The sequence below is a fragment of the Akebia trifoliata genome, chromosome 6 (assembly GCF_017979445.1).
Source record: "Akebia trifoliata isolate Shusen 1 chromosome 6, ASM1797944v1, whole genome shotgun sequence".
Lineage (NCBI taxonomy): Eukaryota > Viridiplantae > Streptophyta > Magnoliopsida > Ranunculales > Lardizabalaceae > Akebia > Akebia trifoliata.
The window spans coordinates 454,329-476,293 of record NC_141380.1 but is presented as its reverse complement, the minus strand read 5'-3'; the positions used below and the strand labels follow the sequence as shown (position 1 = coordinate 476,293).

Sequence of the window (21,965 nt, the reverse complement as noted above, 5' to 3'; positions counted from 1 at the left end):
CATCATATGTTCCCCCACAACTCTGTGCTGAACTAAAGTTGTGAAGTATCTATCATTTTGTCCCTCAGACAAATTTTTCTTTTTTCTACAGCACTTACTCCACATTTCAAGAATGCTCATGTTCTCTTCACATTCACATTGTTTTCAATTGGATTCATACGATTGCTTTTTAAAACTTTCAATTCTTCATTAAAGACCATCTTATATTCTATTGTGAATCTAATCAATCCATCACGAAATCAGCTTGATTGGTGATTTCAAACAGTTGAAAAAAAGTTTAAAAAAATTAAGGCTTATTTTTGTTGTGTAGCCAAGTGGGCCCAACAAAATGCCCGACATGACTTTAAAAAATTATGTTAAATTTTTTTGATAATGTGGAGCTTATAATCTGAAATTGAGATCAATATATGATAACTAAGCTGCTTTTTGTCACATCCAATAATAAAATTCAAGACCACTTATATTTCTTCTTTTAAAAAGTAAGCTGTTGAGGACCCATGTGCTTGCTTGTGGATGCCGAGGCCTACTCATTAGATTCCATCAACCCCCAACAAAATAAAATTTAATCATCTGAGACTCACTCACTCCTGTAAAAGAATTATTTTTATTCATTTTTGAGAGATGCAAAATTTTTTATAAATTTGTTTTTAGCAAACTATATACCCTTTCAGCTAAGAGAGAGAAGAGATGACTGTTATTAGTATTGCACATTAGTACTAAATTAATATTAATGAAGATTCTTCTACTTCATCATGGGAAATAGAGAAACTTAAACAATTAAAAAAAATATGCCAAAATACGCACCAAAAGACATGGGAAGCGAGTAAAGAAAAGAAGGCTTCTTTGCTTTTCTCTTTACCCACAGCAACATATCATATGGTGTATTATTCTCTATTTTATCCCCCCAACACCCATCCATCAATATCTTATATTATATTATATTCATTAACAACCCTTCCTTTTAATTATTTAATTATTGGATAATTTGTATCCTTATAACTTTTAAGACTAAGGCGCTTCAAATGGGTGTTTGGGAATCTTTGGAGCTCATTTGAAAGTTCAAACTCTTCTCTTTTGACTAATAAATCTTCAAATTTTTTATACGTTAATCGACAAAAGCATGTCACGTCTACAAATTCAATGTTTGGTCATGGTGCCTATCCCAGTTTCCCTTATTTCAAGGTATGAGTGAGGATGTTTGAATTTACAAAATTGTCCCTCCAAAAGGTGGAAATCACAACAGCTTTTTTTAAGTTGGTGGAGACAAAAGCTACTCACAAATCATAATCATGTTTTGTACATAAAGGAGTAATTGACAAGTGTGATACTCAATTTGAGTACCAAATGGCACTTACTAGACAGGTTAGCTGCATGCTTGGCCCCACATGGAGGATATTTTGGTCCAAAACAAAATAAATGATGGCTAGTTATGAAGAAACCCACCATTACTGTTCTAACTGTAAGTAATGCAAGTAGTTGGTCCCTTACAATCCTCTTGTCACATAGTTGATCCCGACTATATGATCATATTTGCCTCTACAGAATTATCACAACTGCTCATACTTTAAATTGGAAAAAAAAAAAAACACTACAAAGAAAAGGAGCAAAACAGAAGATCAGTAATAATTTGAGTTTGAATTAGAAAATGGATTCCAAATTGGAACTCGGTGAAGATGAATCCGGTGATATAACAGTAACAAAATGAGAAGGAAATGAAGAAAAGAACTACAAACAGAAACTCAAAGAACACCAAAACACACACAAAAAAAAAACAAGCCTGAAAGGAAAACATACAAATTTCAACGATCAAATCATACTGTTCTTCTTTGTTAATTAAATAAGCAAACCGGATTCCTCTTCGCCGAACACTCATTATCCATCCCTTCTCATCTCTCTTTTCCTATAAATAAAAACTCAAGTTCATCCCAACTCCTCTTGACCTTCTGAAGGGCATCTGATCAGCTCCAATATATTAACCACTTCTCCCATGTCTGGCCGATTTGATGGAACCTGAGATGTACATATCAAACCCAACTTCATAGCAGGAATCGCCTCCTCTGGAGGGAAGTTACCACGTAGTCTCATATCCACACATTCTTCCACCCTCCCTTCCTCTAATGCCCCTCTCACCATGTCACAAAGCACAACAACATCGTCTTCCATATACTCCACTGGCCGCTTCCCCGTCACCACCTCCAAAACCAAGACACCAAACCCGTACACATCACACTTCTCAGTTATTTTCACTGTTCGACATGCAAACTCAGGTGCCATGTACCCAAGTGCACTTTGTATCTTGCTGCTGAGAACGTAACGGTCTAGCATTGGTAGCAGTCTTGCCAGGCCAAAATCTCCAACCTTTGGCTCACCAGAGCTGTCAATCAGAACATTGCTTGATTTCATATTGTAATGTATCACGTTCTGTTGGTGCAAGTGGGCCAAGCCTTTTGCTGTCCCAAGAATTATATTGAACCTCTCATGCCATGGGAGAATGTTTTCACTTGGTCCCTCGTGGAGATGCTTATATAAACTCCCACTAGAGACATATTCATAAATGAGGAGCTGCAATGACTGCGTCCAGTAATATCCTTCAAGCGCCACAAGATTTTGGTGTTGGATCTTTCCAAGCATCTTAACTTCCCTCTCAAAATCTTCTTGAGACTTGACCAGGCTTGAAACAGTTAGCTTCTTGATGGCAACTGGGTGCCCATCTTGGAGAGCAGTCTTATAGACAGCTCCAAAGCCACCACGTCCAAGCTCACAGTCCTTGTTGAGAAGTGCATGGGCCCCAGCACTGAAATCAGGGTCACCGGAGAACATGACAAGTTTACCTGAGTTGGCATCAGAGGTGGGAGAACGGCTGTAGTCATCACCACCTGATAATGCCAGAGCTACAGCAGAACGAGAAGTGGCGGACCGTACATGAAGGTTGAGGACGGTGACAGCAACCACACCGATGGCAATGACAACAGCTGCACCAATGGCAATTAGTGCAGAGATGCTAAATATATTCTTGTGGCGGAGGTTTGGTGAGATAGTACCAGCACCAGAAGAATCCGAAGAAGAGTTGGGATTGAGGACAATGGGTTTGGGAAGGACACCAGGGCAAGAACGGTTGACGGCAGATCCACAGAGAGATGGATTACCAGAAACAGAGGAGGGGGAAATGGTGTTGAAGAATCCACCAGCAGGTAGTTCACCTTGGAAGTGGTTGTGGGAGATATTGAAGGAGAGGAGGTTAGGGAGATTGCTCAGCTGCTTTGGTAAAACTCCAGTGAGGTTATTTAAGGATAAGTCTACAGTTTGGAGGTTGGTGAGGTTTGCCATTGTTACAGGGATTGGGCCTGTGAGTTTGTTCTGTGCCAGAACCCTGTATAAATCCAAATAAATAACCAAAATGAAGATCGGTTAGTATGATGACAAATATCTGTTTCTAAGCAACTAGGAAAAAAAAACAATGTTTCTAAGATTGAAATTTGCTTTCAAAATTATTTAATGGTTGCACGTAGAGGAACTGAGCCTTGGCTAGAGCAGAGGCACCAGACTATTCATTTAAATAGAAATTATGGTGATTTTGTTCGCTTCTTGCAATATGCAAGTTTTCTCATTATTTTCTTAAAAGCTTTATTCACATGGCTTTAAATAGAACCGAATGATAAAAAAATTATTCATGTCGCCCATCCCAATATTGGGGATGAGGTGTAAAATTGGTGATGACTAAAAATGCATTGGGGAACGAAAAATCCCTAGCAACAACTCTCACTGAATTGATGGCACTAGATTCATATGCACGAGCAATTTGGCCACTCCAAAATGTGTTCTAGGTTTTGGAAAATTTCCCTAAAGGTTAAGGATGAATCCAACCCTCAACCCAATAAGTGATGAGAGCAAACTTGACTAAAATATGTGTTCTAGGTTTTGGAAATTTTCCCTAAAGGTTAAGGATGAATCCAACCCTCAACCCAATAAGAGATGAGAGCAAACTTGACTTAGATTGGCCCCATGACTCTAAAACTAGTTAAAAAGTTTGACTTTAAATTTTAAGATAAGAACGTATCCACACAATTGTGATTTACTTGAGGAAAATTTTCAATATCTGAATGTAAAAAACCTACAAAAACTGAGACTAGGTAAAAGCGGGGGCATGAGACTTTCATTTATCTAATTAGAATCTATATTATCTAATTTTGTGATTTTGCCAATTCTTCCAAGTATGTGACTTTCCATTAGCCTTTTGAAAGCATTATTGCTTTAGATAGAGTAGAAAGATGAAAAAGGACACATAGCGTCTACCCAAATGTTTGGGATAAGGTGCAAAAATTATGACAATGTCTCACTGCACTGAATACACCATTATTCATATGACAAGCAATTTGGCCGATCTAAAATTTGCAATTATCTTCCCCAAATGTTAAGGATAGATCTAGCACTACCCCCCATAGATGATGAGAACCAACTTGACTTAGATTTTGGCCTTTAACTCCATAGTTCAGGTAGTAATTGAGTTCACAATCTCTAAAACTAGTTAAACAAAATGTTGAAGTTAAGTAGTTTAAGAAACCTAACCAATAACTTGAAAAATGCTGTAGAGAGTACGAGATAAAAGCGGAAAACAGTTTCTACCACAGAAAAGGAAAGTGTAACAGTTTTTAAAACAGAGTTTGAAGAAAACAAGCAGGAGAAGCTAAGACCAAACTTCAAACAGAAATGATGACAGAGAGGAGGAAAGAGAGCTTACAGAGATGTCAGAGATGAGCACTTCTCAATCTGGGAGGGAATTTTTCCAGCTAGGAAATTCTTCTCTAACCTCAGTTCCTTCAAAGAAACTGCTCCTCCAATTTCTGAAGGGATGCCCCCACTTAGTTGGTTCTTACTCAAATCAATAACATCTACAGCCTTCAATTCACCAACACTCGTGGGAATAGCACCAATGAAAGAGTTTCTTGACATATTCAATAACTGCAAGCTACTAAATGCCCCAAGGCTTGATGGAATTTCACCAGAAAATTCATTTCCTGAGAAATCCAAGGCTTGAAGTTTCTTATATGAAGCTTCCATTGATGGGGAAGATAGATTCTCAATCACTCCATCTAATCTGTTCTCTGAAATAAAAACCCTCTGTAAGCCAAGCCCAAAAATCCATGCTGGGAGATTGCCCGTCAATGAATTCTGGCTAAAATCTATAGCTATAACGCTTTTCCAATTTCTCAATGACTCAGGAAAACCACCAATAAACTTGTTTTCAGATAAATTCAATACCATCAAGGACTGAAGAATCCCAATAGAATCTGGAATCTGGCCAGTAAATCCATTCTTGGAAAGATCCAAAGTCTGAAGGCTTCCCATTTCTCCAATCCATGCTGGAACTTCTCCAACAAATGAATTTCCGTGTAAACTCAGGAAACTACACATTGTAAGTTTTTGCATTGAATCAGGAAGGCTACCAGATAGAAAGTTCTCACTGAAATCAATTTTTTTCAAAAGCGAACAGCCTCCAATGTCTTCTGGCAATTGCCCAGAGAACCGGTTCTTCTGTAAATTAATCTCTCTCAAATTATACAAACTTGCAATACCTTTTGGAATCTCACCTTCCAGCAAATTATCTGATAAATCAAGTGATCGAAGGCTGTTCAAAGACCAAATTCCAGAGGGCAAAGAACCTGATAGCTGATTCGAGGAGAAGTTAAGAGATGCAAGAGTGGAGCACGAACCTAAACTCTGGGGGATCTTCCCTGAGAGGTTGTTCTTGGCAAAGGAAACTGATCTTAAATACCCACATTGTCGGAAAAACTCATCTGGAATTGATCCAGAGAGATGATTCTCACTTAGGTCGATAGTTTGCAAGCTTTTGAGGCTAGCAAGAATGGGGTTTATTCCACCAGTGAAATTGTTCTTTGAGAGAGATAATTTACGGAGAAATTGGAGACGGAGTAAGCCTCGACCAATTCTTCCAGAAAGAGAGAACCCATCAAGGACGAGCTCTGAAACCCGATTGGTTCTAGGGTTGCATTTTACTCCAACCCAGTTGCAAGGACTGTCATCATCTTCATTCCAAGATATCAACTTCAAGTGGGGATCTTGGAGATCGGCCTTGAACACAATCAACCCAAGAACTTCGTCATTGAGAGTTGGATCAAGCGATCTTACAAAAGCCGGTATTAAAAGGAGAACGGCAAAGAGACTAGCTAAACTTCTCATTTTAATTATTTGGCTGAAAAACTGTTATAAAGTCATTAAAGGATTCAAAGAAGCTCTTTCGGACCAGAAATATGGACGACAACAAGAGGAGAAGCTCTGCCTTACTAAAAGGAGGGTTTTTTACAACACAACGACCATGATTTCTTGATTCCGAGAGATGCTTTAAAAGAACAATTTTTCCCATCGTATAGAACAAAAGGGATCTAATAAACGTCGCATTGTTCGATTTTCCAAGTTTAGAGCTTAAAGACGAAAGGATTACCGGCAAAAAAGAAGAAGAAGGAAATTGTTGCAAGAAATGGTGAGACTGTGAGATTTCTTTCAAAAGAGGTTCAAACTTCAACAAGATTGCAAGAAACAACAAAAAAGCAATCTCCTTAGCACTGAAAAACCTATAAAACGAAAGTAATCAGAGATTTACAGAAAAGAAACCCTAGAAATCTCATCACACACAAAAACCTAAAGCCAAACCACCAAATTGTAAGTTTCGAGCAGCAGAACAGCTCAGGAAACTTTAAACTGTTCTCATAGAGTTAAGATCTCGGAACCGAGTTCTTGGAGTGAGTTTTCGACCAGTTCCAGCCGATTCTCCTCCCGTTTCATCTGGTGTTGCCTGAATCTCACAAAGAACAAGAGAAATGCCGGATTTCGAACAAAATAGGACGAAAATCTAGGGTTACAACGAAGGTTTGTCCGGAAAACTGACTCACTTGGGGGGGATTACAGATCTCCAACTCTCGTCGCCATTAAAGAGCCTTTTTTCTTTATCTGGTTGAGACTTGAAAGTAGTGATAGAGCGTTTTATTAACAGCGAAAATCAGGTTGATGTACTCTCTTTCCTTTTTACGGAAGGCTTACGTGGCAGAATCTTTTCGGTCAAAAGGAATCCAATGTGGAAGACAAGTGTCTGCGTTCCTACGTGGCGAAATTGATTATAAAAACACCCAAGATTCCGAAATGGTCCGTAGAATTCCTGAAAATTACGAATATGACACACTTCAGCCTTTAGTCTTTAGCTTTGCTTTCTTAGGATCTTGTACTCCCGATTATGGTTTATTAACCGACTCCCCTTATTTCATCACACGCCACGTTTTAGACAATGATTGTGTTATACGATGAGTATTTGATTGGCCCACCATTCATGAACTTGTGCACAAAACCAATCAGTGTGCCGGGTGACGTGCGAAGAAAATCGGGTACAGGCTAACAACCCACTTTTTTTTTTTTCTCCTTTAAATTGACGATATTACCCCTTACGAAAAGCTAATTTGTTAAGGGAGGTGATTAAAACAAATGTTTCTTCTCTAACAAACCATTATTCAAGTTAGAAGTAATTATGGTTTGAGACTTTGAAATAATGACTAAAACAATATTATTTAAGCTTGAACATGAAGCCTTATTGATTGATGAAATGCACTCACACCATGAGCACCTACCCACTCTGAATAAACAAAATAATAAAATTCAATATATTCTGATACTAATTTTGTCGAATTTCAACGACATCTAGATGAAGGATAATAATTGCCATTATGACGTAGTTGACAATCATATAATAAGAAAATGTGATATCACATTTGGATTCAAAACTTACTTTATTAAGAACGTAGAGTGTTTCTGAAGTAACAATCAATTATCATCGTCAAACTTCATTTTACAAAAGTTAGAGTCGGATGAACAAATCGTGTTCTTCAATTTTACTTGAAATTGAACGAAAAAAATTCATAATTCATAATTCAAATTAAAATATGCCTAATTTTTTTAATAAAATTGCCTACCTGATATAATTCTTCTCCTTTATTATTTTTTGGGATGAATAATGTAATGTGCTATTACGTTAATATTATGTGGACAAAGTTGATTAAAACAATTTCAAGAAACATCGGACGAGTAATTCACTCGATCACGTGATATAATCATTAAATGAAAATGAGTCCAAATTTGTTATGTAATACTATATGTACTAAGGTATTGAATTAATAGCAAGCACCCATGTGGACATTGAGACTCGCTTCATCAATTATTTTTAATTGTGAGAATATAGAAAAATTTGACTCAATCTCAAGAGCTAAGTTAGCCAATTAATTCACGGGAAAATCACAATCACTAACTGCGGAGTTCGAGAAATGAACCCTTGGCTCTAGACTCCAATTAAACATGTGGTATAACAAATAGATAGACCTTGACATTAATCTAGTACATGTAGAATAGATTCTACACGAAGATTCAAAACTAACATGTTTTTATGTTTTCGAAAGCCATACAAGAATATTAACTTGCAATTCAACAAGGATTTCAAATAGCTATATAAAGGCGATAAATGAAGTTGAAGATGATGTTTAAACCAATAAAAACATTGATACTGTGTTAAAATTTCTATCAATTACTTGATTTTCAATGTTCATCAGTAGGATCAACAAAGTTAAATATTAATAATTGGATTTCTTCACCCGATGAAAATCTAGTGGATTGAAGTTAGTCAAGTTTTGAAACCAACAATAACCACACATAAACCCATAAATATTAAATATTCTAACTCTTTTTACATGAATAATGATTTTCTGACACCCCCAATTCTGACATACTCTCCCGATGTGGCATGGGTTAGAACCATAAATCTTTTTTCCTAGGGATACACAATTACACATATTTATAGGGATGTGTTGTTGTGTATCTCAAGGAAGAAGATCTGTGATTAGAACCCATGCTAAGTTAGGGAGTGTCAGAAAATCATGACTCTTTTCAGATCTACCATTTATAAGTTATTAATTAAATCTTTGATTTTCATGTTGGTCGTTATCTAATCTATTCCCCCCATCTCTTATGTAGTGAAATTTTTTGAAGGAACCTTCTTCATTAGATTACACGTGGCATTTTTAATGAGGTGTTTCAAATTTTTGCAAAAATTTAAGGGGTGTGAAATAAATTCAAAACTCTACGTGTCTTATAATGAGAAGGATTCCTTCAAACTTTAATGCGGGCAGCCCGCTTCAATGTGGGGGCAATGTGGGAAATTAACTGTGTAATGGCATTTTAAGTAAATGAAAGGGAAGTATATGGTGGAATGGGGAACAGAGTGGAAGGATAAAGAGGGTACAAAAAGTAATAAAGGAAAAGAGAACTTTAATAAAGAAAGGTTGGGAGGATAAATAGGGTGCAAAAGTAATAAATGTGTGGTGGGGGTAATAAAGAAGGTGGGAGACAGTGCACTGTGGTGTGAAGCATACGGGCAGTTGCTTTTCTTAATTTCATTAAATGAAGGGCCTTTACTCCTCTCCTCTTCATATTGGGGCGCCTTAAATGCACTCAATCACTGCAAACAACAGATCTGCACCTTTTATTTTAACCTCTTCTCTCGATGAATGGTCAATTACTATAAATTCTAAAAGTAATAAAAATTGAATGTTTCACCAACTTTTCCTTAAAGCAACCCCGATTCAAATCTATCATTTTTTGAAAATTCTTAAGAAAATCGACCTGATTCACGATTAGTTAATGAGTCGTAATAACCTAACTATCCCATGTGGCATACTCTATCAACTATCTGATGTGACAAGTTTGAAAATCGTAGATCTACACTCCTTGAAGTACATGATTCTCTCGAGATACATTTTTTATGGGAAAGTATTGTCGTGTGTCCCGAAAAACACATATCTATGGTTCCCGAACTTATCACGTCAAGATACTTGATTGAGTTTATCATGTAAGGTAGTCAAATTATCACGATTTTTAATTAATTTCTAACTTAAGATTTGAACAATTTTTTTTTTTTTTAAATAGGATATTTCTAAGTGTAGTGGGTTAACCATAATTCATTAGACTTTACTCAACTCATGAAATAATCTTATCCATCAAAATTAATCCCTGAATATCACATCCCATCCAACATCTTGTTACATGACATTATTTAAGTAATCACATTGCCGTGAAGGGACATATAAAAGCTCGAAGTCAAGACCTAAGGAGCATACCCAATTCCAACATTACCATCTTAACCAACCCTCGATGGGTTCTTGAATAATATTTTCCATCAAAGGCTTGTAGCAAACCTTTAATATTTTTTGTGCGTCATTACGTGTTATTTTTCATTAATGAGATGTTTAGGTGTATATGTATCAAATTATTTTGTTCATGATTCGATTGAAAAAGGGCCTTGGGCTCTGAATTTTTTTGTCTTTCTCAATGGCACCATGTGAAAAAGTTGTATCGAAACTTTTCTCTTGTAGAGAATAATAATTTTCATCTGACTCCTGACCCACGGCTAGCTATAGTGACTTAATTTAGATGTCCATTTTAGTAATGAGATGGCGCCGTTGGGGTATATTTGAAGGTTCTTCGAGTGGATCCTGCAAATAGCTTTAGACAAGCATCCAAAGAGGAAGAGACAGACATTGATGGTTGCTGTGATCTGTCTCCTAACTTCTCAAAAACAAATAAATAAACAATGGTAGTCTCTGTATCCTATCCTCCTCTATGACTTTCCCATGGTCTTCTCTTTTTTCTTTTTCTTTTTTTTTTCTTCCTCTCTTCTTTTTCTTCTCTAGGTCTTTTAAAAATCCTAGTGCGCACATGGGCAGAAGTCCAAATTATTCTTGAATATGCAATTGTTACCAAACAATCAAAACAATACCATTATAAAAATATTTGGAGGAAGTTGAGGTGTATGTTTAGTCACTATCTTTAAGATATTTTGTATCTGTAAATAAAGTAAATGGAAGTAGAGTTTTGGTATGTCGACCCATGGTACAGATAACCTAATAATTTGCGTTAACATTTATTTGCCCAAAAAAACCTATGATTGAAAAGAAAACAAAATTACTCGAGAGAATAGAGAAAAATCTATGTTTTTGTTTAATTATGTGGTGTTAACTAACCAACTGCTCCAAAAGATCGATTTGTTGGAGAGGAGGAGAACTATAAATATAAGAGGATCATGCGACTTAACTGAACTATGATACACCCAAGAGTGGAGGAAGATATACAATCAACACTCACCCTTATCCATAAAGGTAAAAAAATATAAAACCTGTAACCGATACGAATCTAGTGCTTTAATACCATGCTAACCAACCAACTGCTCCAAAAGACTAATCAATTGGAGAGGGAGAGAATTATGAATATAAGAGGGTAAAAGTATAAAACCCGTGAACTGGCAAGTAAACACCACTTACTTAAATGCTTAAAGAGCAATGTTTTAGAGACTATTTTGATCTTAAAAGGTTCATTTCCCTAGTTGTCTCATTACAACTTGAGTCGTGATGATCTTACTACTCATGTGGCACACTCAATCGACTCTCCTAACATGACAAGTTTGAGAACCGAAGATATGTATGGCTTAAGATACACAGTTCTCTTGGGATACAACAAATTTACGATCTCCAAACTTATTATGTCAGGAGAGTCGATTGAGTGTGCCACGTGGGATAGTCAGATTATCATGATTCTTACAACTTAACACTCTAGTTCAGGATTGCAATAAATCTTTTTGTTCGAAATTTGCATAATGATGTCACTTCGGTGCATAGTAAAGCTTTTATGCTTGTGCCCTTATGTTGGCTCCTCTTTCTTTTTCCTTTTTTTTTTCTCACTCGTACTCCTTGGGCAACAACTTAGAGGAAGAGTAGCAAAATGAGTAATTTTTTCACCTAATGTTCATGTTTACTTCTTTGAGTATTATTTTGCTCAAGGAGTGAGTACCTCTCTCTCTCTGAAGTTGGGGGAGTGTTACAATGAAAATTTGAAAGTAAATATTCTTATATCATTCCCTTACTATTTTGAAATGTATTTAAATTTAATAGTAGAGGTTTAATAATCCAGGGTACATGTGACAGTATAAAATCTCTATTTGATATGGCAAACAATAGAAAAAGGCATGGGCCACACTGCAATGTACTTCACTTTTAACAAGCATCAGCCAGAGACTGTCTTGAACAAGTAAATATGTAATTTATTTAAAAATAAAAATAAAAATAATACTCGAAATTCACAAAGTCAATGTCGTTATGCTGTACATAGGAACATAGGAATGTGCGTCCAGATAACGGAGTTATATATATTATTAAAAGTTGAAATAGAACGGAAAACGGAAAGCGCTCACATATCCGTGACGTTAGGGTTTAGACTTGCCACTTACAAAATTGGAAGAGAAATCCTTTTTTTACTAAGATAGTGAGGAAAAAGGCGTTAGTAAGACTCATCCACCGTAAAAAAAAAAACTTGAGATGTGTTACGAATCTTGAGGTCTTGGTTAAGGGCTTCTTATCCCTCACTATGTTAGTAAGGTTAGTCGGACTCAATAAGGAATTCTATTTCTTCATATTTCTACCTCCTCACTAGTGGATCGATTTAATAATAGAAATGTCATGTCATGTGCAGTCCAGTAGTTCAGTAAACCTTAAAAAAAAAAAAAAAAATTTAAAAAGACAGTAAAACGACAAGACTCACGCGCTGCGTTTGGTTGTTTACTTGATAACCCCTCCCTCATCTTCGAGAAAGTCAATGTGGGTGTTCGTACTGTCACGGGAGATTTTCTCGACGGATGCATCCACAGGCAGGCAACATGACTTGATGGACATTTTACTTATGAACCGTCTCTCTCTCTCTCTCTGCTTCTTCTTCCTCACAAGTCACAAGTGGGGACCGTGTCGTAATTTATATTGAGTTGAGTCGTGATAAACAGACTACAAAAGCACTCGTTTGACGTGGCATGTGCACATACCACGTCAGCAGCTATAAGTAACGTGGCGATATTTTGACATTTGATTGAAGATGTTAAAATTTAATATCATGGTTGATTATGATAACATGAACATTCATAGGATTTGTATAGAATAGTTCTATCGGGAAAAAATAAAAAAAAATTTTAATCAGTGGGCATTTAAATAATTGAGCCACTTTTTTGCCTGGAAAATATTGAGATAATTTGACTGTACAATCAAAGGACTTTCCAAAACCAAATTCTATGTTATAAAAACTCAACGCCCCATGCCAAAAAGATGTGATCAATAGAAGTTCCCATGTGCCAAGGCAATGTCGATCAGTACACATTTCTATTAATAATAAATAAATAAATAAATAAAATATCTTCATTTACACCTGTTGTCGTGGGTCTCCTAAAAGTCAACGATGTGGTACACTATTTTGGCCCTCTAGCTCATTAATGAACGAATATACTACCAATTTGGAATCAGCTCTCTTGCATCAAGGCCCATGTTCCAGCAATTTTCATATGTATAAATCTAGTTTGTAGCGATAGCCAAGCAAATCTATCTTTATTGTACACGGGTTTACATTGTACAATTTTAGGCCACCAACGAGGACACGACTATTTTTTTTTTTGGGTGGTGGAGATTGTTTTTGTTGTTTATAATCAACCTCACAGTGTATCAACGACTCTTGAAGTTGGAGGAATGGTAGGGTTGGGTGCAAGGACTCCCTCGGAAATTGATTTTTCCAGACATTTCATACCCCGAGCACTGAACTTCCAACAAAAAGTTCGGAGATAAAAGCTTATCTGGAAAAACAATAACCAATTCCTAGTCTACATCCCATCAAAACTGGGGCCAACTAATGATGTTAATGTTTTCATTATATCTGTGTAATACAATTCTTCTTTGCTTTATTTTCTGAGTTCCTTTCCTTGGTTCAACCACAGTTCCAGTAAAACATATATAAACACAAGGCCTGATTCATCTCTCACCTCAACCCTCCCTCCCTTGTAGCATTAATTACTTCCAAATTCACTCAAAGCCATCAAAGTCCGGTTGGTACACCTTGCTTCAACCTGATACATATAAACAGAATGGAGATTCTGTAATAATAATAATAAACATAAAAAATGTTTAAAAGCATAATTTTAAAACTCAAAAAAGCTTCTTTGTGCAGAAAAAAACAGAATAAGAGGAGATACTAACCTTGCAGTGCACTAATTTTCTGGTCTAGGTTTAGTGTTTGTGCCTTTCTTGAGATTGCCATCCAACGTCATCCTATATAGATAGAACACGACCATCGCACCACTGCACAGATTTAGCCGTTTGGGTCAGATTTTTTTCTTTAAAGCAAAGTCGGATGATAGAGATCACTCAAGAAGAGAGGCTAAAGGACACTAAAGTTCTATACAAACTAAAATCTGCATACATGGAATAGAACCAGATACTGCCAAAAATAACTTTCAACAGGCAAAAGCATCTATGAATCATATACAAGAAATAATTTATAGCAACTTGAAATATGTACTCATATTTAATAAAATATAAATTAAGTAATATTAATAACTCACTAATTGAATATACTAAGGCTTCAATGGAATCATAATAACGATAGATTATAGGAAGAAACAAGGATCCCAGCAGGACCTGCATCTTTATCGACAACTTTCAAGAACTGACTTGATAAAGAAAATGGAAACTTGTAAGGTGATTTGAGGGAATAAATCACGCAAGAATCACTCCAACAGGATACGTGAGGTGAGCCAAGCATAAACTTAATCGCCTCATTATAAAAGACGAGTCTCCTTCCATAATAGGTGCTCAAGAAATTTCCTCCAAGATAGAACTTTCCTCGGGTCATTTTCTAGGTGCATCAGCTTTGCATATGACCCATACAATTCATTCAAGCAACCAATAAACTTCAAATGGCACATCTTCCATGCTTGGCATAAAGAACTGAAAGTACTGCAGAAAGATTTTCACGGACCAACTGAAAACTAACGATTCACTGTAGAAATTCAGCCCAAGTTGTTTTTGAGTTAGGCATACATTCAACTACAAAAAAAAAACGATGGGGAGAGAGCAATATATTGATGATAAAGAATGTGGAACATGGTGATGGCGGCACCGGTGCAAATGCAACACGGCTCAAGACAGTGATCTCGGTGCCGAAATCCTTGATGACAAGATAGACAGCAGGGCCGCCGGGGGGGGGGGGGGGGTGATTTTTTTGGTGGGCAAGCTGGACTTGGTGGTTGTGAAGGAGAATCAATGGAGATAAAAAAGAAAATAAAGGGTGGTTTGGGTGTTGCGAAGAGGGTCAACAATAGAGGTGATGACAGAAAGCTGTAATGGTTGTAGTTATGGGTCGAGTGGACCAAAGGAGTTGGGGGACAGAGAAGAGAACGGCAACAGAAAAGTACAACCAAAACCTCCCAACCAAGTGTCATCCAGCACAAATTAAAGGATATTTTGAGTAAACGATGAACACTGTAGAGTCACAATAAAGGCATCAATGTTTTGCCCATATAGATGATTTAATTTTTCTTCTCTAAGAAGAACCAAAAGCTTCTCCATTGCATTGAGAGTTGAGAGATTCATTATATAGAAATAATAGAAAACAGCATTTTTTTTTTTTGGGGGGGGGGGGGGGGGGGGGGGGGGGGGTAAATAAGCACAAATAAAAACTAAGATATCCAGAATCATGGATACCTGATCAAGGTCATAAAAGAACTTGGAAATGATGGCCTCTGCAAGAACAAGAAAAAGTATCAGAAACTGTAACATTAATCGTGAAGGTTGACAGAAGCTATAGCATGTAAAAAATCTGAATTTTATTGAGAATTCTTGGATGAATATTACATGAGCCCTAATGGGGTATTTATAGAGATTACATCAACCAAGATAATATATAAATATTCAACTTTATTAATATTCCTAATGTAGAATATCCTAATTGATATTGCTACATTAATTATTTTCCATCACTACCTTCCTTGTGATGAGATACATTGATAATGATACAATGTATCTCATGCATCATAATATGATGCATCACATTCTCTTACATAGCATTCCAACAAACATCGAACATTATGAATTTACTAAACTTATACTTGCATGATGAAGAATCTTTTACCTGATAAAATAAACGTAGCACCCTCACAAAAAGAATAACAGCAATTGCTGCAGTATCAAAACTCCAGTGAGAAAATGACTGAGTCACCAAGTTGAAATATAAGGAATAGATGATTCAATGACAAAATAAGATATTTTAACCATACTTTCAAGTTCCAACTACTGTTCCCAATCAAGAATCAAAACTGAAGCTTAGATATGTAAATCAATGACAGGACCATTGAGATTATATAAGTGATTCTTTGAAAGTGTAAGGACCTGTTTTTGGCAGTAAGGATGAGACCAGAATGACCTATAAAATAATTGTCATGAAGGTATCCTCCCTTTATATATCAATGTAAATTTAGTTATTTATAGCAATTGCAAAAGGAGGTACATACTAACCAAACCATCAGGTGTCAATATATAGTGTGATGTCTCCTAAAATTAGTACTATTGTCCCAGTTTTAAAGTCATAGTTATTCATATACTGTGCACATGAATAACTCTTCATAATACCCGATTTTCACAGCTATGATGATAGATTGTTCTCCTCTATCCTCCAATTGCTATATGGTAAATCATAAGCTAAGTTATACAATTATCCCAATGCATACAAAATCGACGGGAACTTATACAAATGTTCTCAGCAGAAAAACAGCAACAAAATGAGATCAACATAATGAATGAAAAAATTAAGCACATAAACAAAAAGTAAAATAAAAAAAATCAATAGCAGTGCCTATGTATGGATGTCAATTAAGGAGGCTTTGCTTAACCTTAAAAACATGGTCAAACTTTTAGAGATAAGCAGACAGTTCCTCACTACACATCTCCACAATGCCCTTCAGGCACGAATGAACAGTTACTTAATTTTTGATGAATTTGAAGGCAAACTAAAGAACAATTTTCTGCTTGATGATAAACACTAAAGAATAGTCTCATAGAAACTTCATCTCTTTCCAGCTACCAAGATATGGAAATCCTGTCCCTCTAAGGTCTCCTTTTTCTCATCTGGACAGCAATGTGAGAAAAGATCCTCACTATTAACAATCTTTAGAGTAGAGGTTTTCGAAGCCAAATAGATGTGTGATATGCAAGGCTCTGGAAGAGAGAATGAAAATTTTGCTTAGTCATTGCCCCATGCTTGAATCATCTGGATGGAGTTTTTGCCCATATTAGGGATGTCTTCGACAATGTCTCATTGGTTTTTGCCTGCTTTTAAGATTTGGCATGCTGAGGAATTTTCCAAGAAAGAAAAATTTTCTTAGGAAGCTCCTTTCTTTTGGAGAGTGTCAGGCCATTTGGAAGGAAAAGAACAAACAAGCGTTTCAAAATAAGGAGAGCTTCGAGTCCATCGCAAATGAAGATTTAATATCTTTCATATTTATGGCCTATGATCCTTCTGAAGTTTAAGGAATATCAGTTTGAGGACTTCATCTCTAGATTGGATTATAGGCTCTAGAGCTAGCATCATTTTTTTTTGTCGGGTTCCCCTAAGACCCTCTTCCACTAGTAGGCCTTTTTTCTTTTATTGTATCCGTTAGTTCTTCCTTTTATTGGGATATCTGTTCTACTGATCAGGGATTTTTTTTTTTTTTTTTATAAAAAAAAACCTAACTAATTGCATTGTCTTAGATTAACTTGATAAAGATTGGTACCAAGAGGTCAATCTACATGGTTCTCAAGAAGCTTCTTTTTTGTAACATAAGTATGAATCGAAATATGCATCGACACTAATAAATCACATATGTAGAATAAGATGAACTTCAATCATTTGCTACAATACCAGTTAATCATAGGCCTGATATTGGGCATACTGACCTGCTTGCCCTTTCAAAGCCAGATCAGATGATTCTCCTTTTTTCCATGATCTAAGACTTGATATACTCAAGGCCAAAAGAGTACCACCTAAGATAACACCAAACCTAATGGCAGGAATGCTTCCAGTTGCCATGAAGGAAAGAAAGCCCCCAAGAGAAAGAAATGCACCTGCAGAGAATATAACGTTCTAAGACAAAGATTGAAGTCAAAACAAAAGAATTTAGCACTAACACATGTCACCTCACTGAGTCACAGCAAAAGGTTATTAAATAAAAAGAAAAGAAAAAACTAGAGAATTACATCAAATATAAATCCGCATTTGATATAAATGGTACATACCATATGGGACCCCAAGGTAAAAGTCTCGAACTTCAGATACTTTTTTCAAATCATCCGTTGAGGTGGCAAAAGTTTCCACAATATCCTTCACCTCCTCAGGGGAATTAACTGCTGCTGTGGAGAGATACACCTTACCCTCTTCACTGATTTCTTTTGCTATTATACTCAAATCATGTCTTGCTTTATCTGCTTGAATTTTCAACTGCTCTGAAATTTCCTTCAGAATAACCATTGATTTTTCAGAGTACAACTCATATGCTTCTTGTGACATGCCCTGCATCTTTATGGCTTGTTCCTTGAATGATTCCAGAATTTCCTTCCATGCTTCTTGTGATTCCTCGCTTCCTGCTTCAATCTCACTCTTTCTCTTTTCCACTTCAATCTCTGGATGCTGTTTAATAAACAAAGATAAAAAATGGAGAGATATAAAGACTCCAAACAAGGATCAAGTAAATTACTAGAGCTTGGAATTAAGACCCCCCCTCCACACACACACACATAAAAAAAAAAAAGGATTGAACACAACTTATGTCTAAGCGAAAGATAAACATCCTCTTTCACCAAATAAAGCAGTTCCAACATTAAGGGAAGTGGAACCCTAACTGGCCCTCAAGTTGAAACAATAAGATGTCAATGTAATAGAACCTTACATTCCAAATGAAAAGAAACTACTACTACTAAACCAAAGTGTGTCAAGTACACCCAAGGTCCACAACAGGGGTCGTAGACCTTAAGTCAAATCTGCTGGATTATATATCCTTGGAATACATGTCAAATACGAAAAATGAATCTTGAAGAAATACAATCCAAAGTTTAAATTAAGAATTCACACAACCTGCTGTAAATCTCATGTATCTTGTAAGATTTTCCTGTAACCAAATCTCAGATCCTTAATTAACCTCCTAATGCCTAGCAAATGAAACCCCACTCTCTTTGTGGCTGAAATTAGATACAAAATTTACATTTGCCCTCAATAGTGTCTAAAACCAACCTCCCACTCAATACCCTAAGCATCCTAGTTCTAAAGGGAATGTCTCCAGCAAACACATATTAACTATTAGAACAAACCAACACCAACACCATCATCAAATGGAGAAAAAAGAATAATTTTCTGCACATCAAACCCTTCTATATTTTATAAAAAAGTTTGCCATCAATTAAATGTGAGAAATCTCATTTAATTTCAGGAATAAATGCTGTCGGGCTCTCCAAATGGCGGAGGCACCACCATTACTACAAAGTACCATGTAATTCCATCTAAAACTACATTATTCTCCTTTCCCCTAATTTTCATTTTCTAACTTAAATGCAACCTTCCTTAAAAACCCTAATACTCACCATCAATTCTTTACCCTCACAAATCAACCAATACCCACATTCAGCCAAAACATCTTCGTGAACTATCGCAGAAGTTTCTCAATACACCTTAATACAGCAAGTCATTAGTCATCCTCTTCTGCTTCGAAAGAGCTTCTGAATTCTAAAAATTGGAGCCTATATTAGCTTACAAGATCGCTAATTTTCTGTATTTGACATTATAATGATATTCAATACAACCAATAATCGAGATTTGGCTCAAATTTGTTGAAACAGTAAGGATGCAAGAAAAAAAATCATAGAAAATGAGAAATTAAGAAAAAAATCTAGAATCGGGCTCACTGAATCTTCGTGTGAAGCCGCGCATGAAACAACGAATCGGTGCTTGGAACTTCTACGATCGAGCGAAAGTAAACGAGTTTCAAGCCCTTTCGGAGAAACGCGTTGAGCGACAATGGACATTCTCTGACTGTGAGGGTGAAGGAGAGCTTGAAATCGAAGAGGGGAAGGCGAAGGAAAGCGAGATAGGGCCATGGAACCTCTCCACATAGAGAAATTAGGGTTAGGTTTTACGTACGTAACGAAGCTGTGGAGTGTGGCAGTATAGGCACTGTGACAGAGAGATCAAAACCCGTGAGAGAGAAATGGCGGAAATACAGAGGGACAGTGGATCTGATTATGTGTCGAACTATACTGCCCCCATGTTCTTATAGGCTTCTCTACTAAAATAAGACTAAATCCTCTACTCCGGTAAGCGAGTTTAGAACTCAACTTTTCGATACATTTAAAGACACGTGTCACTGAAATAACCCCAACACTTGGGCTAGTCTTCATCCACTACGTGGCTCATTAATTAATAAATCTGATTTTATTGATTTAGGGAGATCCTCTATGATACTTTTCCTCTCCAATTCTCTATAGTGAATTTCAACGGTTGAAGAAGCACCACGACGTAAAGATGCAAACATTCACTCCTTAAAGATTAGAGTTGAGAGATTGTCCATTTTCAAAATCTTAGATTAGATTTAAAAAAAATTAGACTTTTAAAAAAAATATTTGATCTTCATCATAATCCTCACATGTATAAGTGTTTGATTTTCTTTTTAACTTTTCATTTTATAATAATCAACATTCACCAAAGAGAAATACAAGAAATAGTACTACAGAGGATCCCCTCCCGCCACAATCCTTGGGCATCAACTGCATATTAAGTCCGTTAAGAATTTGATTTTAAATACAATTATTTTGTTTGCTTTAAAAAAAAAAAAAAATATAAGTCGATTAAGAATTTTATTTGTTAAAGAATTAGGAGTGAGGAGTGTAATCTATTATGATAAGCCTGTTGTATGATATGCACCCCCTGCTTTCACGAATATGAACAAATAATCCCAACTACCTCCAATTTAACCAGTACAAAGGATATTTTAATCAATAACAAATATTTTTAATTGTATTCTAATTTAAAGTAGGACAAGCAAAGAACAGATGCAAAAGCAAATCCAAGATTGAGAGCAACATTACATGCCTCGATAGCCAAGTAAAGCACTTTTCCTACCAAGGCACAAGCGTATTGCACCTTAAGATATAGATCAATCAGTACAGGTAATGTACGAGGTGGGGCCAGGTGAATTGTGGATCGCGCAAAATTTGAACTGGATTTGATTCTAATAGTGGGATCAGTCTCACACTAAGATCCATTGAATTGCTTAAAGATTGGAATACAAAATCGCGCAAAGGCCTGAGCAAAATGAGTGGGGATGATGGTATGAGAGAGCTCACAAGCAGCTAAGCTAACCCGTCAACTCAGCAATATAAGGAAAAAATTTGTATAGCTTCAAAATTTTCATAGAACCCCTTTTTTTTGAAGTACACGTATCATTTTCAAGGAGATATCTCAAATATTAACACAAAAATAAGGATATGAAATAAATACAAAAAACCACGTATCTTATAAAGAGAAGATTCCTCCAAAATTTTGAAGCGACCTGACCACTTCAAAGTTGGACTTCTAGAAATGAGGTTGTAGTAAGAATCACATCGTCTTTAGGTGTAGATGTTGTATATTTTCAAAATAATATTCAGATTTTTGTGGTTTAATTTTTTATTTTTCTTAAGTTAGATTTTAGGGATTTTTATGTATATACGATTTAGTCTCACATTACTTACAAGTGAGAAAGTGATATACCTTATAAGAAGAAGTCAACGTACTTAATTACATTTGTGTCACATATTTCAGACTTTGATCTGATACTTCGAGGTAGTGCGAAGCACCATCCATGCATGTGTGAAAGGGCGGTTGAGCATTTAGGTTGTATTGGGCTCCTTACACACCGTAACAAAATGAAGTTACTGAAAGAAATAATATAACTTTAGTTGAAATGATAAATGCTATGATTATTATTTTATGTTTATCTTTTCATTAGTAGGTGAAACAATTTTATCTGCTTGTTACATTTTAAATAG

General features: G+C 36.1%; 2 protein-coding genes across 3 annotated transcripts; both read right to left on the bottom strand.

Moving 5' to 3' along the window:
* Positions 1 to 1,605: 1,605 nt before the first annotated feature.
* Positions 1,606 to 6,990, bottom strand: LOC147399359 (putative LRR receptor-like serine/threonine-protein kinase IRK). The gene is made up of 2 exons (XM_086444670.1): positions 4,739 to 6,990; positions 1,606 to 3,370 (listed from the first exon to the last, which is right to left on the bottom strand). Exons 1-2 carry the CDS (start codon positions 6,196 to 6,198, stop codon positions 1,921 to 1,923), a joined length of 2,910 nt encoding a protein of 969 aa, XP_086300796.1. The 5' UTR covers positions 6,199 to 6,990; the 3' UTR covers positions 1,606 to 1,920.
* Positions 6,991 to 13,679: 6,689 nt separating this feature from the next.
* Positions 13,680 to 20,214, bottom strand: LOC147399358 (protein FATTY ACID EXPORT 3, chloroplastic-like). 2 transcript variants are annotated; one of them, XM_086444669.1, is made up of 7 exons: positions 19,845 to 20,212; positions 18,186 to 18,576; positions 17,847 to 18,014; positions 16,045 to 16,091; positions 15,618 to 15,655; positions 14,112 to 14,213; positions 13,680 to 13,981 (listed from the first exon to the last, which is right to left on the bottom strand). In XM_086444669.1, exons 1-6 carry the CDS (start codon positions 20,049 to 20,051, stop codon positions 14,123 to 14,125), a joined length of 942 nt encoding a protein of 313 aa, XP_086300795.1. In that variant the 5' UTR covers positions 20,052 to 20,212; the 3' UTR covers positions 13,680 to 13,981; positions 14,112 to 14,122. The 2 variants fall into 2 exon arrangements, 1 of the variants encoding a protein (XP_086300795.1); XR_015179036.1 differs by lacking the exon at positions 16,045 to 16,091 and having other exon boundaries at positions 19,845 to 20,214.
* Between the last annotated feature and the right edge of the window lie 1,751 nt (positions 20,215 to 21,965).

Bases quoted from the DNA above. Each gene is read 5' to 3' on its own strand.
- LOC147399359 (XM_086444670.1), bottom strand. From the start codon at position 6,198: ATGAGAAGTTTAGCTAGTCTCTTTGCCGTTCTCCTTTTAATACCGGCT. The intron at 3,371-4,738 runs GTAAGCTCTCTT...GGATTTATACAG, and splicing joins TGCTCATCTCTGACATCTCT to GGTTCTGGCACAGAACAAAC.
- LOC147399358 (XM_086444669.1), bottom strand. From the start codon at position 20,051: ATGTGGAGAGGTTCCATGGCCCTATCTCGCTTTCCTTCGCCTTCCCCT. The intron at 18,577-19,844 runs GTGAGCCCGATT...TTTATTAAACAG, and splicing joins CGGCTTCACACGAAGATTCA to CATCCAGAGATTGAAGTGGA. The intron at 14,214-15,617 runs GTATCCATGATT...AAATCTGTGCAG, and splicing joins TCTTTTATGACCTTGATCAG to TGGTGCGATGGTCGTGTTCT.